Source organism: Mastigoproctus giganteus, chromosome 6 (assembly GCF_048544385.1).
Source record: "Mastigoproctus giganteus isolate SK-2022 chromosome 6, ASM4854438v1, whole genome shotgun sequence".
Taxonomy (NCBI): domain Eukaryota; kingdom Metazoa; phylum Arthropoda; class Arachnida; order Uropygi; family Thelyphonidae; genus Mastigoproctus; species Mastigoproctus giganteus.
The window spans coordinates 116,614,337-116,636,538 of NC_143580.1; the positions used below are offsets into that span (position 1 = coordinate 116,614,337).

Genomic DNA, 22,202 nt, shown 5'->3' on the forward strand with positions numbered 1-22,202 from the left:
ATTCAGTGACGTACAATTAGAATTATTTATATACCGTTGAAATCCCCCCCCCCCCGCCAAAGTATCTCTCGCGATTGATCAGCCATATTCCAGTGAGATATTGCAGCATGCCTTCCACTCTTCTTTCGCAATTGCTGTCAGTATTCTGGTTGTTTGTTTTTTTAATTGGGGAGCCAAGACAAATGGGGTCTTGGACTGCTTTGGGCCAAATTGGTCGGGGGGCAAAACAAATGGTACCACAGGACTGCCTTGTTTAGCTCAATATTCAACTATTGACTCAACAATGTGTGGGATTTGTTTACTGAGGCCTTTGAGGAAGCGTTGGCACACCTTCGAATTTCATCTTATCGATCCGTTATGCAGGTGATAAGAAATTGAAGGCGTTGTCTTATTTTAAAGGTATTGGGGGAATAAAAGGATTTGTGAAGACTGTGTTAGAGTAATATATAAAATGCATTACTAAAATGGCCTGAATAAGATGTTTTTAAAGATTCAATAGACCATAAATTGAAGCCTCACCAGCGAAAGACATGTAACCTACAAAAACACGTTGGATTATGGGAAAATTTACACTGGAGAGACAGGAGGGGGAAAACATGTGCACTGGGGTCTCAGAGAGCGGAAAAAATGTGCAGAAAGAGAGAAAAAGAAATATTAGGAGAGCTAAAGAAGCGAGGTACTTAAGAAATTTCAAAATTGCGCTCTAAATATAATATAAACAACGAAAGGGATGTTAACGACAGGTATAAGTGCGTGAATCTCTTTTTGACAAAAAAATAAATAAATAAAATAAATCCTGGAGAGGGTTCAAAGAAGAACGGCCAGACTAGTGATGAATGCAACGCGATTCATGTATGAAGAACGGCTTAGAAGGTATGCACTGCAAAGTTAAACAACCAGACATCTAACTGGGAGATCTGACTGAGGAGTGTAAGGCAATGAAGGAACTGAATGAATGCAGAAGTCTGTGTTCCCTCATGAGTTAGAAACGCACCAGGGAACGCAAATATAAAATCTCGGAGAATAACTGAAGTCCATCTATGAGCGGAGGATCATCAGTTATTGCGATAAATTGCCACCCAATGTGGTGGAGGCAGTAAATCTAAGTTTAAAGTATAATTGGGTAAGTAATTATTTTGTGGGAATGTGAATAGTTTGAATATTCTGTTTCATTGGAACTTTTATTATTTTATTTACTTATTTTGGCTGATGCAGACAACGTTTTCTTTCCTGAATCATCCGGCCTTACTAATACTAATTTGAATCTGCTATTAAGGGTTGGTTCTTGTCTTTGTTTTTATAAGAAGGTGTTATACTTTGAGGTTTTCGTTTGAGAAACTATATGGCACAGTATACCACTAAACAAGAGAGAGACGGCACTAGTAGCTTATAAGTGCCCATAAGAGTCCAAACGTAGTCCGTGTAGGAATGAATTCAGACTCAGAAGGCACTGACCACAATGGTCCTCAGAAAGGAGAAAGGTAACTATGACTACTCATTTTAATGGACAACTCGGAAAATTAGTTGAATTCATAATCAAACAGCAGTCTTCATGATCTGGACGTTTACCTCTTTAAAATTAAAATCTCTCCAATGCGATTCGAGTCGGATAGCACCCTTCGACCTTTTCTTTATCCAGAATCACGTTCTCACACAAACCAAACCGCCTCTTTAATGAAGTAAACAACTGCCTTCCGTCCGATGGCAAACTTAATCTTCTGAAATCTTCCAACGTATCTTACTTGCACCCTTGAATTACTCCGACTTTTATGAGCCTTAAAATAGTTTCCAGTGTATTCGAATCAACTAGCTGCACACTCTAGACTGCCGACGAACGTGCTGTTTCACTTAACGAACGTGCTTTACTACACTCAACGAACAGGCCAAGTTAAACCCGCCACAAATGTTCGCTGTAGAGATAAGAAGTGACATTCATTTCTTCGAGGAGTAATGAAGTCTTGCAAATGCGGTTCGCACGTCCTCCTAAGGAGTGGAACTTTCTCACCTCTTGACGTTCTTAATTAGAAACAACAGATAAGTGTTTAGCTGACACCCGTTCATCTCTAGACAACAATTTAGATAGCAGATGATCTTGAAAACATCTTCTGGACATAAAGGTTCTAACTAATCTTCTGTCAATGAGATGCAAAAGTGTGTGATTAATGAATCATTAAAATCGTGTGGTTTTAAAGCAATTGTTTTCTCTCTTCTGCGCGTAATTGTAAATAAAACGTAAATTTGTTTATACTCCAAGATGGCCACATAGGAATATTGAGTGAGCTGCATCTTTATCCACGACCAGCAGCTATGGGATGAAGGTGGCCAAACAGGTCATTTATTTTCCAAAATTACATTTACAGAAAAAAAAAATCACCATCGGTTTGGCCAAAATCCATTGCAGTGCGTCTCATCCCGTAAGCAGTCATATTACATCGCGATTAAGTAGATGGACCCTCGCTAATTCGACAAAAAAAAAGTTTTGGCAAGTCACCACATAAATATGTCGGAAATTCTTGAACGTAGTCCAAAAGGGAAAAGGTGGGGGAACTTAAGAAATCTACGCTATCTTATTTCTATGTGACAAGACTCCTAAGAACATAATCGCCCAGCAGGAGAAAACATACGAAAAAAATCCAACGTTTCTTTCTTTCGTAGAGTATTTTGCTTTAAAGATTCTACCTCTAATTGATGAATGAATTCGGTATGCTGAAAATGAATCAATGAATCAAAATATTCTTATTAATTTCAATCAACATTCTTAACTTTGAGCAAAGCACCCGAATAGTACATTATGAATGAGCACTCGCATCCATTTTGTATGTTTAACATGAAACAAACTTTGATCTATCCAGTTGCAGTAATAGTCCTTCGAGGGAATTTTTAACTTTAATAATTGCATAAGCTAAATGAACTCCAGTACTTCCCGATACCAGCAATACGGATTTTACGTTGCCAGTTTAACACCTCAGTTCGAACGATGAAGATCTTAATGCATTCTTGAACAACTGCTCGAATTTCAGACTGCCTTCAGTAGTTTATTTGTTATGCACTGCGTCTAAATTTCGCAACTGCTGAAGAGGTCTTTATGCGAAGGAAATGACAACATTGCATTCCATCGTAAGAGAAATGAATAAGCCAGTGTACAGAGGGATGAAAATCATCACAAAATAGGATTCATATCTGAGTAAAACCATTTAGTACATATCGTAATACTGAACCGACAGGAAGTTTCTACCAGAGGTAAGCCTAGTTCTTTAATGCTTTATTGTATTTGAAAAGAGTTAAGGACAAAGAAAGTGGAGCATTTATATAAAATATTCTTTCTGAAAATAAATATTCGCTCGCCAACAGGCATTGTTATCGCTTTAACATAAAAAAGTAGATCTGGATTTAATATCCTCCCAAAGAGACATTGCAAATTTGTAGGCAAGAGGCTGTTTAGCTCTCTTTGTAATCTTCACGCTAGTCCCCCCCGAAATCCCCAACTCTATTCGAAGGATCCATTCGACTATGGTTTACTCTCATTATGGCAAGACATCCGGGAACTAAATTATGCTGCTTTATCAAGTTCTGATGAAACAGATAAATCCATTATTGTCACCAAAGTTCAATGCAAGAGTAGACACTTTGATACAGCCCGTGCAGCGGCTTGTGTCACCACTTCAAAGACTCGTAGATCGGTCCATTATCTCACTGTTCTTTTCGGAATTCCTGCCTTTGTGTCCACCCCACCTCTCATCATTAAGCACTTTCATTCTAGTAAACTCACATATTGAAGATGATAACGAAAGCGAGGATACAACTGTACGCCACGAGGTAATTCACAGTCCATTTAATGTTCGCCGTGTAAGCCACCACCGCGTGCAACAGTTAGGGAATGTATAAGCGCAAGAGCCAGTTTTGCTGATAATGAAGCTTTAATGACTCCAGAGGATGCTCGGCACTCCCAATGCACGGCTAATACAGAGATACGAATGGGGTCACTTAACTGCGGCGCTAAAGCGAGGGAAAAGGGGAGCAACCAGCGAAACTCACGAAAAGATACGACTTAATATTAGCATACTAGCGATGGAGAACGTCCACCCTTTCTTGAAACGATTCATCTCCCCCAAAAATTAATGTGGCGTAATGATAAGGTCAAAAACACGCAATGCATTCCGGGTGAATTTCAGGGCTCCCTAAAGCATATTTCGGATTGTACCATAAAAAGATCTTTGCCCTTCTCGTGTTCCACTTATTTTAAGTTATTAACTAAGAAGCGGTGCTGCTTAGAAATAAGAAAAAACAAACAAACAACGGAGTATTCTCTAAATGGCTTTTTGGAGACCGCTGGTTGCAGACTATCCACAAAGCGAGCGACTTCTTACTTTTATTGCCTCGATATTTCTGGGCGGACGATAAGGCGAATAGTTTTATTGTCCTCCCCTTCTCCCCGCTGTGCTGCAGATGGCATCTGAGCGGACTCCTCCTCCTCCTCCGCCCAGTCTGATCGAAGAATTATAAGACGGCGCAAGTCTCGTTTTAAACCGCCACGATCTGCGGTGGAGTGACGAAGCGAGGCACGGGGTCCACGAGTGTCTCCCACTCAGGTGATAACAGTAATGACGACACATTCCGTCTTAAAAATGCCGCTCTCCCGGGAGTTCTTAGTGGAATTCTAACGATTTGCTTGACAGAAGTCTATCGCTAGTCTGCGGGAAGAGGACACGACTTTAAACAGTAAATCTCTTGTCGCTTTCGGTCCTGGCCATTGCCCCATTTTCAAAGGATGGTACTTAAGCATCCGGCCTGGAGTGGCTCGGCGCTCGACGTTTTCTTACCGCTTATTCCAAACCAATATTTGAGGCCGGTCACTATTTTCAAACATTGTTATTTATTGCTGAAGATTATACATTAAATAAGTCCATATAATTCTAAACTCTACTTGTACTTTGAATACTGTAACATTTATAAGGTCATCAAAGATTTCTTTAACGACAACGTTGATATCAATCCTAAGAACTCGTTACTGCTCGTGTAATGTTCCAGTTTTCTAGAAGAATATAATCACCAAACCAGGAAAACCGATCATGGAATAAACGCGATGTATGGACATAATTTTCTAATGCCTCATGGTCTTAATTACTTCTACATTTAATACCAAACAATAGGGACGTTTAGAAGAAGGTTGAATATCCACTAAGCTTTCACTAGACTAAATTTTCGTTTATTAATTCCGTTCATATGGTAGAATGATCTGGTCTAATGAAATAACCAGTCTAATCCATTATCTTTAATAATTTCTGAGTTACAGCATTTATGGAGATATTTTTAGTGCACTTTTAATCCTGGACTTTATGTTAATTACGGTACCAATAACTGGCATTTAGTTAAAACTAAAAAAGGCCATACTGGAAAAAAATTGCCTTCAGCCAAAAAGCCACTTATCTCTGTTTTTAAGTCCTTATTTCTGCTTGAACTCTCTTTAAGTACTCTGTAAGGTGCATTTTGCACCAGTCGATATTGAACATCCCATTAGAAGTTAATGGCTGACTGATGTAATCTTATCTGTATGTATGACGGATTAAACGAACTAATCTGAGACGTACCTCTTAAATGTCTTTATTTTGTTGTTGTAGGGTTTTAAGCGCATCAGCAACTTAGGCCATGTGGCACCGTATAAAATGTCTATAAATTGCGTGTGTTCTGTGGTCGATTGCCTTCGTGGGTAGCATAGTTGGTAGAATCACCGTTCCCAATCCGGGTGGAAAAGACCTGAGTTCGAATCCCCTCAATGACGCGAGGAATTTTTATGGGTCTGTTTTACAAGTCGGCTGAGTTAGTCGGTCTCAAGCGAGGGCAGCAAGGTTCTTTCTCGGAAATTGGAGTTTTTTGTCCAGTGAACAGCAAATCGACGACAGAACACACGCAAATTAGAGATAATATACATGGAGCACCATGGCCTAAGCTCCTGATGAGCCTAAAACCCTACTACAACCAATCGTCTGGACAGGAAGAAGAATTTTTATAGACTTTCTCGGATTTTTCATCTTCCTAAAGAGGCAAAATTATTGGGACAAGTTAAGTGCAATCTTCCACTGAAAACAGCCCCTTATAGGAAATTCCTAGGACAATATCTGGGATGCAATCAAACCCCGAGACCCTTTTTTTAATCGGAAAAGCCAACTCATCAAGCGTTTTGAATGAGTGACAGTCAGCTAATAAATTAATGACTTTATTCATTTTTGAATCATTGACCAGAAAACAGCCAACGTGTTCCAGACGTCATAAACTGCATGTTTATGTCTTTAACAAAAATATTTAAAACTGAATTAAATATTAATTATCACATTCACTGAAAAATAGTTTCCAAGACACAGTTTCTTTTTAAACAAAAAAAAATGAATCCTGAAATTGTTTCGCATTAAATTAAAATGTTCTGTCACAGGAAAACCGAATAGCAACAAATACACGAAGAAGAAATTGCTTTTAATGTATGCGGATTGGATTTATGTCTGCTTTTCCAACGACTAAGGCTTGCATTGCAACTCATGCATTGTAAGGTCAGAGTGCCTGTTTTGATTTACTACGAATTTGATTTATCAAATATATGCAGAACTCTTTTTGACCAAACAGTATTACTCTTTATAATTGCCGATATAAATCACATTCTGACTACACTTCGCAGGTCTCGGCTTCTCGATAATTCTTCTCGAATCCCTTCTGTTTCGCATTTTCACGAAGTTAATGTAGTGGCTGGACTGGTCCAATGTGTAAATTTAATTCAGGGGAACCAAGCTACGATGGGAATAGCTTGGAAATACGCACTACCTGGACATTTCGAAAACCTTTCACAGATAAAACTATCAGAATCCACTAATCATTTGGAAACCTTTGTGTTTTAGACAACCTTGGGGTTTAGAAGGATTAACCGTTCCCGCTCGCACTGTGTCAGGATTAGGCATAAAAGCAACTGATCACGGTAGAAGTAAGCAGATCAATGCTCAGTAGATGGTCGGAACTTTGAACGTAGAGATTTCCAACGGGAATTTAACATAGCGTGCCATATTAACAATCAATTTGTTCATGCCAATCCAGCATAAGTGCAATAGTATCACCTCCAGATCAACGAAGGCTGACGTATTCACCAGACGGAAACGCATAGAGCTAATACAGCAGGAAAAAGTTTGGATAGACCGCAGAAACTGATGGAAAGAGATTAGATGGCATGGCAAACAGGAGTGGTAAATAGATCCTGTCAGTCCTCATCGAATACTTTCAATCAGGAGTGCAATGAAGCTACAGAAAGTGATATTATAAGGAGCTGTATTGCATCGGATTTTACCGAAGAGTCGCAGCATACAGACCCAACATTACAGCACAAAATGCACAGGGTGGCCAGCCATCGTAACTGGTCCTGGAAAGTTGTAACGTTATGCTATGAAGTGACGAATACGGTACACGACCTTTTGATTCAGTGGCCTCGTTGAGTCTCTGGTGGATGTCCGAAAAACGTTATTTACCAGAGTCTGTCTTCTCAGATATGAAGTTTGGAGGAGCTGTCACTGTCAGGGTTTGGTTGCAGCTTGGGTTTGGACTGCTGGTCGCCATTCCCGGAACACTAAATGTATGCGGCTCATTGATATTCTGGAAAATTCCGCTTTGCTGCGCTATGGCATTAGTATAGAGAGAGGTTCATTTCTGTTTCAGCATGATAATGATTCTGTTTGGAGGCATGGACTTGCAAATTCTTCACTGTCATGCTCAGATCCTGCTGTTAAATGCATTGAAATCTTTAGAATGATAGCTGGAATGTCAGCTTCGAGCCAAAACAACACACACAACATACCAATCAGTAGTAAAATTGATCGCTGTGTTTACGAAAAAAGGACCAAAAAAAAAAAAAAAACGGAATTCGTCTTATCAAAATTGATTCCGAGTCTATCGTCTTTATTAGATGTTGTTTCAATGAAAATTGCTTTGAAACATGCAGATGCCTGGTTACTCTAGCATACAAATTATATCACCGAAATACATGTGTTTTTTTTCCCTCTCACTCAGAAGATCAATTCCATCAAACCGTTCGGCGAACACACTCCAATTATAGACACAATATACGCCTCATAGCCTTGGTTACTTTGGTGCTTAACACGCACCTAACTTTGCTTACGAGGGACGGGATAGAAGATTACAAGACATTACAGGTAAGTTAAATTCTGTTTCCTTCAAGGTAGTTGGAAGCTCAACATGAATCCATTCTCCTCTGCCAAACGCAGAAGCATTTCCGGAATTTGATGATATCGATTTTAGCGTCTCGACACACTATCGGACTTCTTCCATTGTCCCTAAAGCGAAGTTTTGATATGGGAATACAAAGAAGACAAATGGACCAAATCGGAGGAGTCGGGACATTTCTTAAAAAGGATCCGCTTTTAAATTCAGAGATTGACTCACCAATAACACATGGGCTCACAAGTTGCATTGTTGGTGATTTCTAAGGACAAGATGGATCCTTCAGTGGCTCTTTTTTCCTACTTCTCCGAATTAGCTTAATATAATGATTTACTTCTTTTTTAAGTGCCAAAATTTAACTGAAGGGGACATGTTTTGGATTTCTGAAGAAGGCCAGTACGAACACGAGTAAATCGATATCAGTAGAGTTCCAGAAATGCTTTTGATCCTGGGAGAAGAAAATGGTTTATTGTGAAGTCCTAGGGAACAAAAAGAAATAATTGATAAGTTCAATTAAAGTTCCAGCAATAAAATCCTTCCTGAAATTTTTTTGCCATACTTCGAATATGTCAACTGCTGAAGGCTGTTGGGAGTATAACAGGTCGAGTTGGCAATTTGCAGAATAACGATATACCAGAAAGTATTGCTGTTCATATATCGTGTCTGTAAATCGCATCCGTTCTATGGTCAGTTTGCCGGTTTTTCGGGACGATGAACTCGAATAGTAGAGTATAAACATAAAACCTTTGCCCGAGACTAACTAACTCTTGGTCACGGTATGAAAAGACCTCCAAAAACTTCCTGCTGTCCCAACTAGAATTAGTACTTCTCAGAAATTAATTGACTCATTCAATAAAGATTGCAACAAAAGCTAAGAGACAAAAAAAAACTTGCTGTTACTTCTGATTTCAACATATTAAATTCCCATTGAGTTTAGAACTGCCATATTTTAGGAGTCGTCTTGAAATCCACTCTTTCAGATGTGAAACTTACCAACAGAGAGTACTTATTCTCTAATAAACAAACAAATAAATTCCATGGGTAATATTCAATTAAATCTAAAGAATTCGCAATTAATTCGATGCTATTTTGTGTATGTGCATGAGAGAATGAAGTTCTCTATGAGTTAAAAAAGTTGGGTATTTTCTAGGCACAGGACCGAACGCATGGAACATTTACCGATCGCTAAGTCTCAACAGATTCATGTGACCGATTAAAGTTTAATGATTTACTGGCGTACTAAACTGCCAGTAAATGATGTCAGTTACTGATCTCGCAAACTTAATGATCTGTATAAGTTTTAAGCACAGAATCCATGGTTAATCCTACCACTTCTGAACTATAATATCAGTTTGTCCTCCCTAAATTAGTCAATGTGGACCCGTCAACTGGTATTCAAAAGGGAGAGAGAAAAACGCTCCTTTTTAAAATGCTAAAACTCTAGCATTTTACTGTAATTTCTGTATACGTGTTTGCAATGTACCCTTGAAGATTGCCCTCGAAGGTAGCACAGTGTGTATAATCACCGTCCTCCCCGACATATCATGGAAAGTTGACTGATTGATTGACTTTCCAACTCCACCTTCCAAGGCCATGACGTTCCAACTCCAAGGGGTGGAAAAGACCTGATTTCGAATCACATCAATGGCGAGAGGAACAGTGAAGGGTCTTTATCGAAACATGGCTGAGTTAGTGGGTCTCAGGGGAGGGTAGCATGGTCTTTTCTCCCAGCAAACGGCAAATAGACCAAAAAACACACGCAATTTGCAGACATAATGCATACAGCGCAATTATGGCCTAAGTTGCCGATGCTCCCAGAATCCTACAACAACCAACCAGCCTGAAATTCGTCATTAATAAGCATAAATGCGATATACTGATTTTAAAAATTTTATTTTATTTGGATTTTTCGATATATATTCTAGACTTTGTTAGATGTACAAATGGCGTAGTTAAACGTGCGCTTTAATTCTTCTGAATTCAGAGTTTTAAATTAAAATGAAATTTGGGCCGCGGATTCTACTTGTGCGTTTCCATCTGTTTAGACGCTTAAACATTTCATTTTACTTATTTCTCCACGCATCTGGTAGACACACACACACACTTTCTGTAGCGATTTACTAAATCAGTTCTCACTTATGAATGTGCCAAAATTGAAGTTCGGGAAGAGCCCTTGTGCCACTAATCTAATCAGGGAATTTCTGCGGAGCATCCTTTCCGGCGTTGTAACTGGAGTATGGCCACTCTCATTAGCGAAGTTGCTACAGGGTTTGAAGAGTTCAGCTCTCCTTAAAACCGAGCCACAATTTCAATGAGGTTGAAGAAATACAGCGTTAGACTTCGTGACAGGAAAATGTTGAACAAAAGACTCCCAGTCAGCTGATCACCTTGTCGATTAAGAGGTTCACCCTTCAGGCGAGGCACTCCATCGTTCTTCAGTTACCAGGTTTTTCTTTTTTTTTCTGGGAGAACTGCTGCACGTGCCTCAACTTCCTTCATATTGTAAAGCAATTATATCACGGATGCTTGGGGACAAACTCTAAAATGAAGTTTTTATCAGTTTTACAGTTAGTTAAATGTATCGGACCCACCTTCCCTCCCCTCCCCTTCCCTTCCCTAAAGAAAGTTATTAAAACGGAAGCGCCTTTGGGCTTAATTAAGATTATCGGCTGAGTTTGTTTAATGTAAATTCACACTTATTTTAGGCAATTTTTTATAGTGGGATGGTTCCGATCACGTGGATTTGCGTGAAAGATCGTGAACTGAAGAAAACTCTGACAAGGGAAAAAGCCTGCGTATTCTTGTGAACACTGACCGTGTGATCGTCTCCGAGTATAAACAGAAAATCTATTTTTTTTTATTTATATTTAAGTTCTGCATCTCTCATTGTACCATGTTTATGTTATTCCTAATATGTCAGAATACCTTCATTTAATCTATACTTCTAGTATCAGTGGTTAAAAAGGGAAATGGATCATCAATAAAATTTTCATAATGATCTTCTATCGTGTAGAACATAACTCTGCGTTATCTTATTGGCACTGATCATTTAAAAATCGTTGGAATATAAGAAATGCCCAACTTTCATGGTCTCTAATCATTATTATTTTTTTTTGTTTTAAATTCTAAAACCTTTTCCGTTTGTTGAAATTCCAGATGGGGTAGTCAGATTCAAAGTCTATCTTGAATTCTATTGACTATCTTGAGCACTAGCGATTAAGACCATATTGGTCCGTGTATATTGTCTGTAAATTGCGTGGTCAATTTTCTGTTTGCTGACGAAAAACCCAAGTTTCCGAGAGAGAAAACCATACTCCCTTCGTCTGAGACCGACTAACTCAGCCACGTTGTGAAAAAGGACCATTAAAATTCATCGCGTCATCGACGGGATTCGAATGATCCTGCTAACTGTGCTATCCACGAGGGTGCAAGAAATAGGGATGCTCTCTTCCCATCCATTACATCTGTCTCTGACACCATTCTGGGGCTGTTGTCATTTGCAGGTGCAGGGAGAGTTTCCTGAGGACAAGGGCGCTATCACGTTTCTGCTTCGAATCTAATGACAACCATATGCGCGTGTTGGGACACGCGGGGAACAAGTATGCGTTTCAAGTTCAAGTTTTCTTGGCGCAGTATAACCTTAGTCGTTTTTGCGCCAATAAAATCAAAATCAATCAATTTAAGTTAAAAGTTGATGGAAGTTAAGTCCATCAACTTTCATTGATGGAAGTCAATGAAAGTTACCTCATCTTGCCATCAGACCTCATATAATCTGAGTTTGGAGATGCGAGGAAATTGATCTTGTGGAATGACGAGTTGTACAACTTGCTCTTCTAGCCTGAAGAACGTCTTTAATATGGATGATACATGAAAATTGCTCACTATCTGGATGTGTTGGAAAATGCTTACCATCTGGGTCTATGCCTGGGGAAATATTTCTCGTGGATTAGACGAGACCTAGAATTCATGGTTAGCTGCATTGCCACACCATCACACGTAACCCATGAACGTAGTGTTTTTCATTTGTGACAGACAATTTAGGTACTTTTAATTGGGACAATTTTATGGACGCGTCCCTTACGTCATACAGTAAAGCTCCATGCCATGAAGCAACGAAGTCACTCCCAGAACATGAAGTGACTGTACCAGAGTCACAATCTCTATCCAAATGGAGATGGACATCTTTGGGATGAACTGGAATGCAATAAATACACGAATAAACTCTTTTAGTTCATACAAATGTTCCCGACTTTTAGTTGTATAGCATATTTATCGTTCCTTGGTAATTAAGTATTTACTGGTCCCTAAATTGCAGATATATGCAGTGTATGTTTTCAAGCATATTCCTTGCCTTCCAAGAAACACTTCAAGATAATCCATTTAATGAATTCTGTTCCCCTAAATATCTTTCGTCTCCCACTTATTGTCATTTAAGAAATGAAATGCATCAGAGAAAGAGAGCAATTACTGAACAGTTCAGTAATGTCGTAACATAATCGCGATTGTCCAATTGCCATCTACAAACTTTCATTACTTTTTTTAACAAAAAGTTATAAACAAATAAAACAACGAAGGAATAATTGAAATAAAAATTTTTCTAAGTGAACCTCACTGGAGAGAAAAGAAATTTCAATAAATTCGTTTTTTTGAGGGGAAAGAAACCAACTCGCAGTTACAAAATTAACCTCAATGGTAGCGTTCACTAATGAAGATTTAATATTAAAATCGATTCAATTTCTCATTAAATAATCATTAATCGCTGTATTCGAAGGTTTAAAAGTTCTTTAAAATCCACTCGAGCATTAAAATATCAAATGGGTGGTTAACTATTGCCAATACCCAAGCAGTGTTCCATTTAAAATGATTTGGGAAGTAAGTTTAGTGCTTGGAGTTTAATATCGGAAAGATATCCCTTTCCTGGAACTGGGTACTCTTATCAGAAGGAAGCGAGGTCTTCTCAATGCATCGGCTGAATATTGACACAACATATGGGTATTACTTCCAATTATGGCCTCGACTCGCGGCACATTTCTCCTCCATCATTTTCCTCCCTCTGCGAATCCCTTTTGACAGCTGGTATTTCCGTTGAGCAGCGTTGCAAGTGCAAGAAGGGGAGGGCAACCGCGAAATGACCTACAGATTTCCTCTTGCTACTGCATCAGCACAGCTGAGTACTTTGGTTTCCTTCTGTCACTGGATGTTCCCTAGAATAACTTCAGAAAACGACCTTCTGCTCTTCTGCCTCCCAGCATTCGGAGTAAATGTTATTTTATCGAAGGGTTTTCCACCAAATCGAAAGAGAGACATAAATGAAAACAAAAGCAGGCCAAGGAAAGAAACTTGTGGCCACAAGAAGTCATTGATCACCTTAAAAAAGCGAAATTCTCTAAGGAATGATGCTGCATAGTAATCGAAAAAGTCTGACACGTTTGTAATAATAACTTGCTTACAATATGTGTGTGACGCTCCAATAACTTGACACTTACAAATATGAAGACTTAAAAGCAGTGGCAAAGAATAGTAGTACCTTCATTCTATAATAATAGCTGTGTGAAGAAATCAAAAACTGCAATTTTGCCCAGACACGATAGGAGGGAGTATATGATCAGTGGGAAAGCAAAAATAAGAGTAAGAGTGTGTTATAGGCCTAATGACTGGAATGGGTACAACGAACAATTGTACAGAAGCTGGAGGCCTCTGTACAATTGTTCGTACAGGTCTGGAGTCCTCATTTTAGGAAGGATATAGATTTGCTTGAGCGTGTACAGAGAAGGGCAACAAGATTGGTGAGGGGAATGAAGGGATCCTCTTACCAAGAGAGGCTTAAGTTCTGCAAATTGCAGCGGCTGGAGACTAGGCAGCTGCGAGGTGATCTGATTGAGGTGTGTAAGGCCTTCAATGGGTTGAGTACGCTGAATTCTGATGAGATTCTTCCATTTGTCAGATTACGAACCTAACGGGGTATAAATTCAAATTAAGAAAAGACAGTGGTAGGATAGATGTGCGGAAATTTGCCTTTAGCCAGCGGGTGATTAATTGCTGGAACAAACTTCCATCTGTCGTTGTGGAAGTTGACAGCTTAAATAAATTCAAGATGGAACTGGACAAACTTTCAGAGGGAATGGTTGTGTGAATTTTTTTATTCATTTTTTTTTCTCAACAGTACGACAGATCCCTAAAAAATGCCAATCAAAAGGAAAAAAATCTTTATGATTTTCATTGACCTTGGAAACGCATATGACAGTGTTCCAAGAAAACTCTTATGTGAAGCACTGAAAGAGGCAAATATTGATGAACAACTGATTAACATTATTAAGGCAATTTACAGGAATGATAGATGCAGAATTAAAGTGGGATCAGCTTTGTCACCTGAATTCCACACTTAAAAAGGCTTATTACAAGGTTGTTGCATGTCAACAACACTTTTAAAAATTTATATCGACATCTGCCTAAAATCATGGTAAAAAAAATGCAATAAAATGAGATTGCCGATTAATAAGAACACCTATATTCACAATTTACTTTTTGCAGACGATCAGATGGAGATATTACAAGACTTAAAAGATGCAAATTATGCATGTCGTCAACTGTTTGAGGAATATAAACAATGGGGTCTAAAACTCAATTTTAGCAAGACTGAAATGTTGTCTTCAGGGCCAGGACACGTTCTAAATATTGCAGGTTTTAAAGTCAAACAAGTCGATAAATTCAAATATTTGGGATTAATCTTACAAAGTGATGGATCATCCCAAGCTGACATCAATAAGAGAATTACAGACGGCAGAAAGGCTATCGGCATGTTAAACTCTGTTCTGTGCAGCAAAAATATCCTAAATAAAACAAAGAAACTTATATTTCAAACGATTGTACAAAGTCTTCTATTGTATATGGAGCGGAAAATTGGACATTGAATAGGCGAGCGGAAAACAAATTGCTCTCCATAGAAATGGATTTTTGGAGACGCTCAGCAGGAACTTCTAGAAGAGACAGAAAACGAAATGAAAACATAAGAGAAAAAATGGAATGAAAACATAAGAGAAAAAATGGAAGTGAAAAAGACTATTATTGACACCATCAAAGAAAAGCGTCTAACATGGTATGGACATGTAAAACGGATGCAAGAAAACAGATATCCAAAGGCTATCTTGGAATGGATACCTCCTGGAAGAAGGAGAAGAGGAAGACTTAGGAGGACATGGATGAATAGAGTACGGGAGTGCATGACATCCCGAGGCTTAAGACACCAAGAACCGCACTTTATGGAGGGAAAAAAAAATTCCTAAAAAGAAATAATTTGTGGGCTGAGGAAACCCATTGTAAATGGAAACACTCCTCTTCAAGAAGATTTATATTTATTTTTTAATTTAATTTTTTTTTTTTTGATTCAGTTATATCCGATGTTCTATTAGTAGCATGTCCTTTAATGCAACGAGATTGCAACTTGCATATTATCTATACTATTGATTCCTAGTCTTACAGGGTGAAAAACCGAAGGGTATTCGTTTGAGAATATCGACCCATGAAATTCCCTTTTAATAGTGTTAAGGCCATGGTGTGACGCCCTAGTGCGTAGCACAGTTGGTGGAATCACCGCCCTCCACACACCGGGTGGAAAAAATCTGAGTTGGAATCCCGTCAATAATGGGGGGGGAGGAATTTTTATGGGCCTATATCACAAAGTGGTTGAGTTAGTCGGTCTCAAGCGAGAGAAAACATGGTTTTTCTCCCGGAAACTCGGGATTTTCTTCCAGCAAACCGCTCACAGAGGGCACGCAATTTACAGATGTATAAGGCGCGACACGGCCTAAGTTTCTGTTTTCCCTTTCAGATGTCGTTGCTAAGATTGGAAGCTGTTGTTGGTATTAAGTTTTAGGTGCCTCAGTGACTAAGTGACTCACTGCTCGACAAAATTAACAGAACATAATGTTTTTCATGAAGTTTTATTTAACAGAGTCGCCGAAAGCGAATATTTGATAAAATAGGCATCCTGGCATGCAAATTCTCAGTATCCAATAGAAATCGATCTACCATCTTACAAAGCAACACATTATGCAAATTATTCTTGCCGACAAAAACACGGGTTACGACAACATTACTTCATCTCCGTTTTTTTGGCTTGTTCAGTGGGATGGACACATCTCCAGTACTCAGGATGGCTGGTCATCGTTGTTTAAATGATTCTTTGAGATGGCTGGCCGTTGGACGAGTGAAGCCGGGCAGTTGCAGGCGGAGGTGGCACGTTGGCTTAATATGTCACGCGGTATCGTTCTCGGTACTGCATAGCATAGTGTGCATAGTATTAGGGTCAGACACCGCCTGTGGTTTCCCACATCTGCGCCATATGTACATTGTGACTGTAAATGCCAGAAAAGTGTTCTGTGTTGAATACGTAGTATTGTGTTGGGTTCTGTTGGGTGTCCTGGAATTTGGCCGCAGGGTCCCTAATGGGACCCCACGTGCCCCCACACACTCTAGGATGTAACCAGGCTGCCAAGAAAGGGGGGGGCGGTTAGAACTATGGGGAATGAATAAAAAAGGCATCCCCAGGTACGATAGAATGCATCCATCAGGCGAAAATAGGGGATGGGAGTTGGAGAAAAGTTGCTGTGCAAAGGAGCACAAGAGCAATCACCATTTGGCACGATCTTCTTACTCTTCTCATTCAGGTCCGGCGGTGACGTTATTTTCAGTGGGTGATGTCTAGTTTGGTTCTTAAAGTCCTATCCGGTGATCTGTGTCTAAGTCAGTAGGGATGTAAATAGGAATGCAGCTGTGGCTATCCTATACTGGATCTTCTCAGATTTGATGGTGGTGTAGTCTCATTTAATGGTAGGCCTTTGCATTGATTCCCAAATATAGGTGGTTTTCTTCTCTTGGTTTAGATTATGATCCAGATAGTGACTCTATCCATGGTAGGGTTTTCCACCGTGCGAATAAATCCTGTGCATAGCGCGTAAAAGCGACATAGTCGTCTTCTCTTTCGAGGATGTGCTGCTCTTGGTTTTTACGAAAGTAATGTATCCTAGTCAGGAGGAGGCAGCTCAAGTCTTCATATATTTCGCACTTGTACATCAGGTGGTCCCAACGTTCGAGGAAAACACAGAGACATTGTGGGTTTTCAGGTTGATCTCAAGTGCAGTGAGCTTTCCTCAGTTAGATCCATGGTCAGTTAACAAAAAGGTGACGTATAGGCCAGGGGAGAACCATGTGGAAGATTTCGGGTATACTGCTGCTATTGTAGGAATGAATTTTTTGGCGACTTCTTTTGTAGAATGTGTTCACCTAGCCTGCCAGAACTTCTGCAAGTATGCAGTGAGGCGCTTCTCGGCCTTGATATTATTTGAGGGGTCGGTGGTTAAATACAGACAGGGAATGCCTTTACCTTTGGAAAGCATATAAAGCAAACCACATCTGACTATTTCTAGATCTAGAGGTAGCACGCAAGCCAGAACTTGCAAGGCATAGGTGCTGACCATACAGCAGGTCCGGTCCGGGTGATGGTGAGCAGGATAATGCGCTGAATCGAGTCAAGCTTCCTCAACAGTTAACAGAAGATATACACCATCACAAGAAGAGATGGCCAAGGTCCCCCGACGACTACCTTAACCAAAACATATCGCCATCTGGCTCTAACAGCAAGACGGAACCCTACGATGTCCTGTCACCAACTATCTCTCTTGGGGTTGCTGTGGCCACAGGTGAAAACATTCCCAACCAGACTGTGTTAAGAAGGTTCAATTCAAGTGAACTCTACGCAAGGAACAGAGTGGTTTGTGTTCCATTAACCACCCCAGATCACCGCAGAGCTTATCAAAACTGGTGTCATGACCATGTGACTTGGAGCGTTGACAATTGGGTACAGTTCTGTTCTCTTATGAGTCTCGTTTTACTCTGCAAACAGATTCTAGACGTTTACATCTGTAGACAATGAAGAATGAGTACCACCCCTCCAACATTAGAAAAAGGGACACTTACGGCGGAGGCCGTGTTCTAGTGTGGGGAGGAGTAATGATCAGCAGCTGCACCTCTCCATGTTTTTGATAGGGGTATCGTAACTGAGAAGATGTATGGAGAACAATCCTCGAACCCTAAGTGCAACTTTTTTAGGGATGCGGTTGCCCGATATTTTCTTCACATTCACGACAGCGCCACTGCACATAGGGCACATGTGGTGCAGGAATATCTTGGGATGCCCTAGAGCGTCGCACTGCACGCCAACAGCCAATTCCTCGGTAACTTTGTGAGCTAAGGTCTGCGCTGTTGGAAGAATGGGATCTGTTGTCACAAATTCCTATAGACACCCTTATATCGAGCATGGTTCACCTCTGTCAGGCCCGTTTAGCCGTTGGGGGACCACACCTTGTACTGCTCTCAGGTGACCATAATTTCGAGCTTCCTGTATCGCGTTTTGTAATGTGTTACGAGTTCAATTTTCTGTTTGCTGGAGGGAAAACACGATTTTCTGGGAGAAGAAAACTCTGCTACCCTTGTCTGAGACCAACAAACTCAGGCACTTTGTGAAAAAGGCCCAGAAAAGTTTTTCTCGTCATCGGCGGGCCTCGAAATCAGGTCTTTTCCACCCGATGTAGGGAAGACGACGATCCTACCAACTGCAAGCTGCACGAGTTACACCGTGTTTTCTAGGTGTTCTGTTAATTTTCTCGAGTAGTGTATTTTTCCTGTATATTTCGTGTGCTCTGTGGTCGGTTTCTTGTTTGCTGGATGAAAAGTTGAGTTTCTGGGAGAGAAAACCATGCAGGCCTGGAATCGAATAACTCAACGAGGTTAAAAAAACAAAAAGGCTCATAAAAGATTGGTATATTCAAATGTGGTTGCTAATATTGCAAGCAATGACTGGAAATCTTAACAGCCATCATAATTAATGGATTTATTATCATAAAAGTAAACTGAATAAAGAAGTGCTTTTGATGCGAAAAACGTTAATTCCGATGTACTTAGTTTATTTTTTAAAGATTTTTTTTGCTGATATTTTTCAATTGCAAACTTAACGTAATAGATTTTACATCATTTTAAAGAATATGAAAACTTTTAAAATAATTTTCTCCTACAATAAACCATTTTGCTTTCCTTTTAAAGGGTGTCAACAAAATTACTACGTTCAAGACAAGTAAATTTTCTCTTCTTTTAGAATCAAGTTAAGGCAAACAATTTAGCCACAAGTCTGAGGTACTTAAAGAATTCTTTTTCCTGTTTCACATGGTTGACTTTAACCAGTTTCATTAGTTTTATCTTTTATAGCTTTTACAAGTAATAATTTTGCAAAAGAATTAAAGAGCGATGGAATGATGCATAAAGAAATAAATAATACGATTGTTCCTCTCAATTATTTATGGATGAAGTCTCTTGAGAATACAAGAGACTTGCTGGTCTAACGTTTTAATGATGGTAGCTTCTTTGATTTAGGCGAGGAAGTTAAGAAAGTCAGATATAATTCAAGAGATTAAAAACTCAGCTTTTATTATTTTTTAGGGCTCTGCACGAGCTTTCCTTCAGTTCACTTTCTTATTTAATTTATAACACAGTTTTTTGAAACTGCCTAATGTCATAAAATTGTCCGTTAGAATGAATGGAAGTTTGTCCAAAGCTGCGATAACCTAATAAATACAAACGCCATTGTTTCTTGACTTAAAAGTTCAAAATACGCTTTTGTTTTTCCAGATTTATGGTTAAGCTTTACTGATAAAGGACGTATTTATTATTTTGCCTTAATTAGTCTGCATTACAAATAATCTTGGACCACATAAATGATTAATACGATTTCTTCAAGATATTGTTAAAATGGAGAAATTGAAGTCCAGTGTTTTAGCAGACTATTAGTGGACATTGATTACAGGAACACTGATTTGGATCATCGAAAAAAAGAGTACTATATTTTAAAATTGTTTATTGTAATATTTGTTAAAATTTCATTAAAATGTTCTGTAAGCGTATACCGTACTCCTCTTTAAATCTGTAGGTGCTAGGCAATATATGACTTCAAATTTGGATTCGGGATAGCAAAATCCACGAGATCCACAAGTTAAAATCTTAAAAACTATTGTCCGGCGTTGAAGAAATAGATTTGGACGTTTCATACACTTTCTCCATTTCAATTTAAACATTTTTTCACAAATAGTCTTTGACCATATTAATGATGGACACGATTGATCATTGACACGTTTTCGTTAAGATATTGCTACCATGGAGAAACGTTACCACAAACTTGGAAATTTTCAGCAGGCAGTGCGTGAATTGATCCTGATGGTTAATGTGATGATGACAATCGAGTTTAGTACTTACTTTTGCATAATTTCAGAAAGGTTGAGTTATATGAAGTAAACAAGTTGCACTTTTCTGGCTAGATTTAAGCATAAAGTTGCAATCCAATACGGTATCCAAGGCATAACATAGGATGAATACAACATGTCCAATTGTGAATCTAATTTTTTTAAATGAGATACAAGATTGGATATTTTATCCAATGGTTTAAATGGTTTATTGAGTCTCCAAAGTAGTAAATCGTAAACTTCTTTCCACTAAGAGTTCAATATATTAAATAATGTTGCTCTACTTAAGTCGAACATTGGTGCAGAATAGGTTTAAGATTTTCTACTGTTGGGACTCAATAAACCATTTAAAATTGAATAAAACTGAATAAAAATGAGTGTGATATCTTAGTTTGTTTATTTTTAAGGGTGCTGAAGAAAATCTACATTTGAGTTGATGCTAGTAGGATGTACATCTTGCCGAACTTAGCTTTCAAGTCGGTGATGGGTCAACACAAAAAGTTTGTGGCAGATAGAAACCTGACTGTATTTTACCTGGTACCTTACCACTAATCACATAAAAGATCCTGCTGTTATATTTGAAAAATATTCTGTTCAAAGCTCCCGTGAGTATCGCAAGCGGCTTCAACGATCTGGGGTTACTCTACGAGAATTTCTGCAATGAATAACTTAAGATTTTAGAGAACTTTACATCAGAATAGCTAGACCACTGCTAGGATACTCCGCTAGATTCTTGGGCTTTTAGGCATAAATATTTAATTCAGCAATTGGAGACAGTGCAGTTTAAATTAGTTAAATATTTATGCCGGAGAAGGAATGTCAAGTATTGTAGTGCTCTTTATAGTTGACCTATGAACAACTTTGCGATGTGCTTGGCCTTCGGAAAATATTCATTCCCACAGCAGGATTGAAATTAACAGCGTTTTAGTAGAAGAGCCATAATTAAATTTGCTGATTTAAGTCATTTCATAATATTAATACGACCTTAATCAAATTGAGTGCTCGTAAACCACAACAGACAAATGCATGAAAGAGAATTTCTTTCCAAAATGGACGTCCAAGCTCAAACCAACCAAGTTCCATTTAATTTACTGCGGAATCGGGAGAAGCAAAACAACAAAGAGAACTCCTTGCAATCCTTTTAATCTTTTTTATCCGTAAGGGTCTAACTCTGCAAGACATGCGGACAGCACTCAAGATGTCTAATACGTTGCATGCCTAAGATTATAAATGTGATTCTACCATCTAATGCAAATATTGAATTACTGTAAAACATTTACTGTTTATCTCATTCAGATTTTCTATTTTTAAACCTTGGTTTGTTCACAAGACAATCTAACGAAAATAATCCTTGGAACTATTCTGTGTAGGATAGCCTTGAATAAATTTAATGGTGTTTTATAAACAAGTTGATACAAAACGTACTTACGATGTCATAAGGATAAATCCTTGTTACAGCGTCTGTAATCTGGAGATGGCACTAGTCTTTCAATCGAGCTTTCTGGTATTCTGTTTATCCTAGAAGAGAAAGAAAAAATACTGGAAGTGGATGGTAAAATGCGCCACAAATTAATCTTCGCGGTATAGTGGATTTTTGACAGCACATAATAATAACCAACGTCATTATCTAGCCAGCGTGAGATATAAAAGCTATAAAAACATCTTTGTGGTGTTTAATAAAGTGTTTATTAATGTAGTTATGTT

General features: G+C 38.8%; 1 protein-coding gene across 2 annotated transcripts in view; it reads right to left on the reverse strand.

Moving 5' to 3' along the window:
- LOC150084525 (protein king tubby 1-like) overlaps positions 1-21,967 on the reverse strand; it is a 310,610-nt gene extending 288,643 nt beyond the window's left edge. Inside the window, exon 1 of one of the 2 annotated variants that reach the window (XM_090375283.1) lies at positions 21,928-21,967. In XM_090375283.1, the coding sequence (XP_090231409.1) occupies positions 21,928-21,935 (8 nt within the window). In that variant the 5' untranslated portion in view covers positions 21,936-21,967. Of the gene's footprint in view, positions 1-21,923 lie in introns of both variants that reach the window. The other variant, XM_090375284.1, reaches the window with a different exon arrangement.
- Between the last annotated feature and the right edge of the window lie 235 nt (positions 21,968-22,202).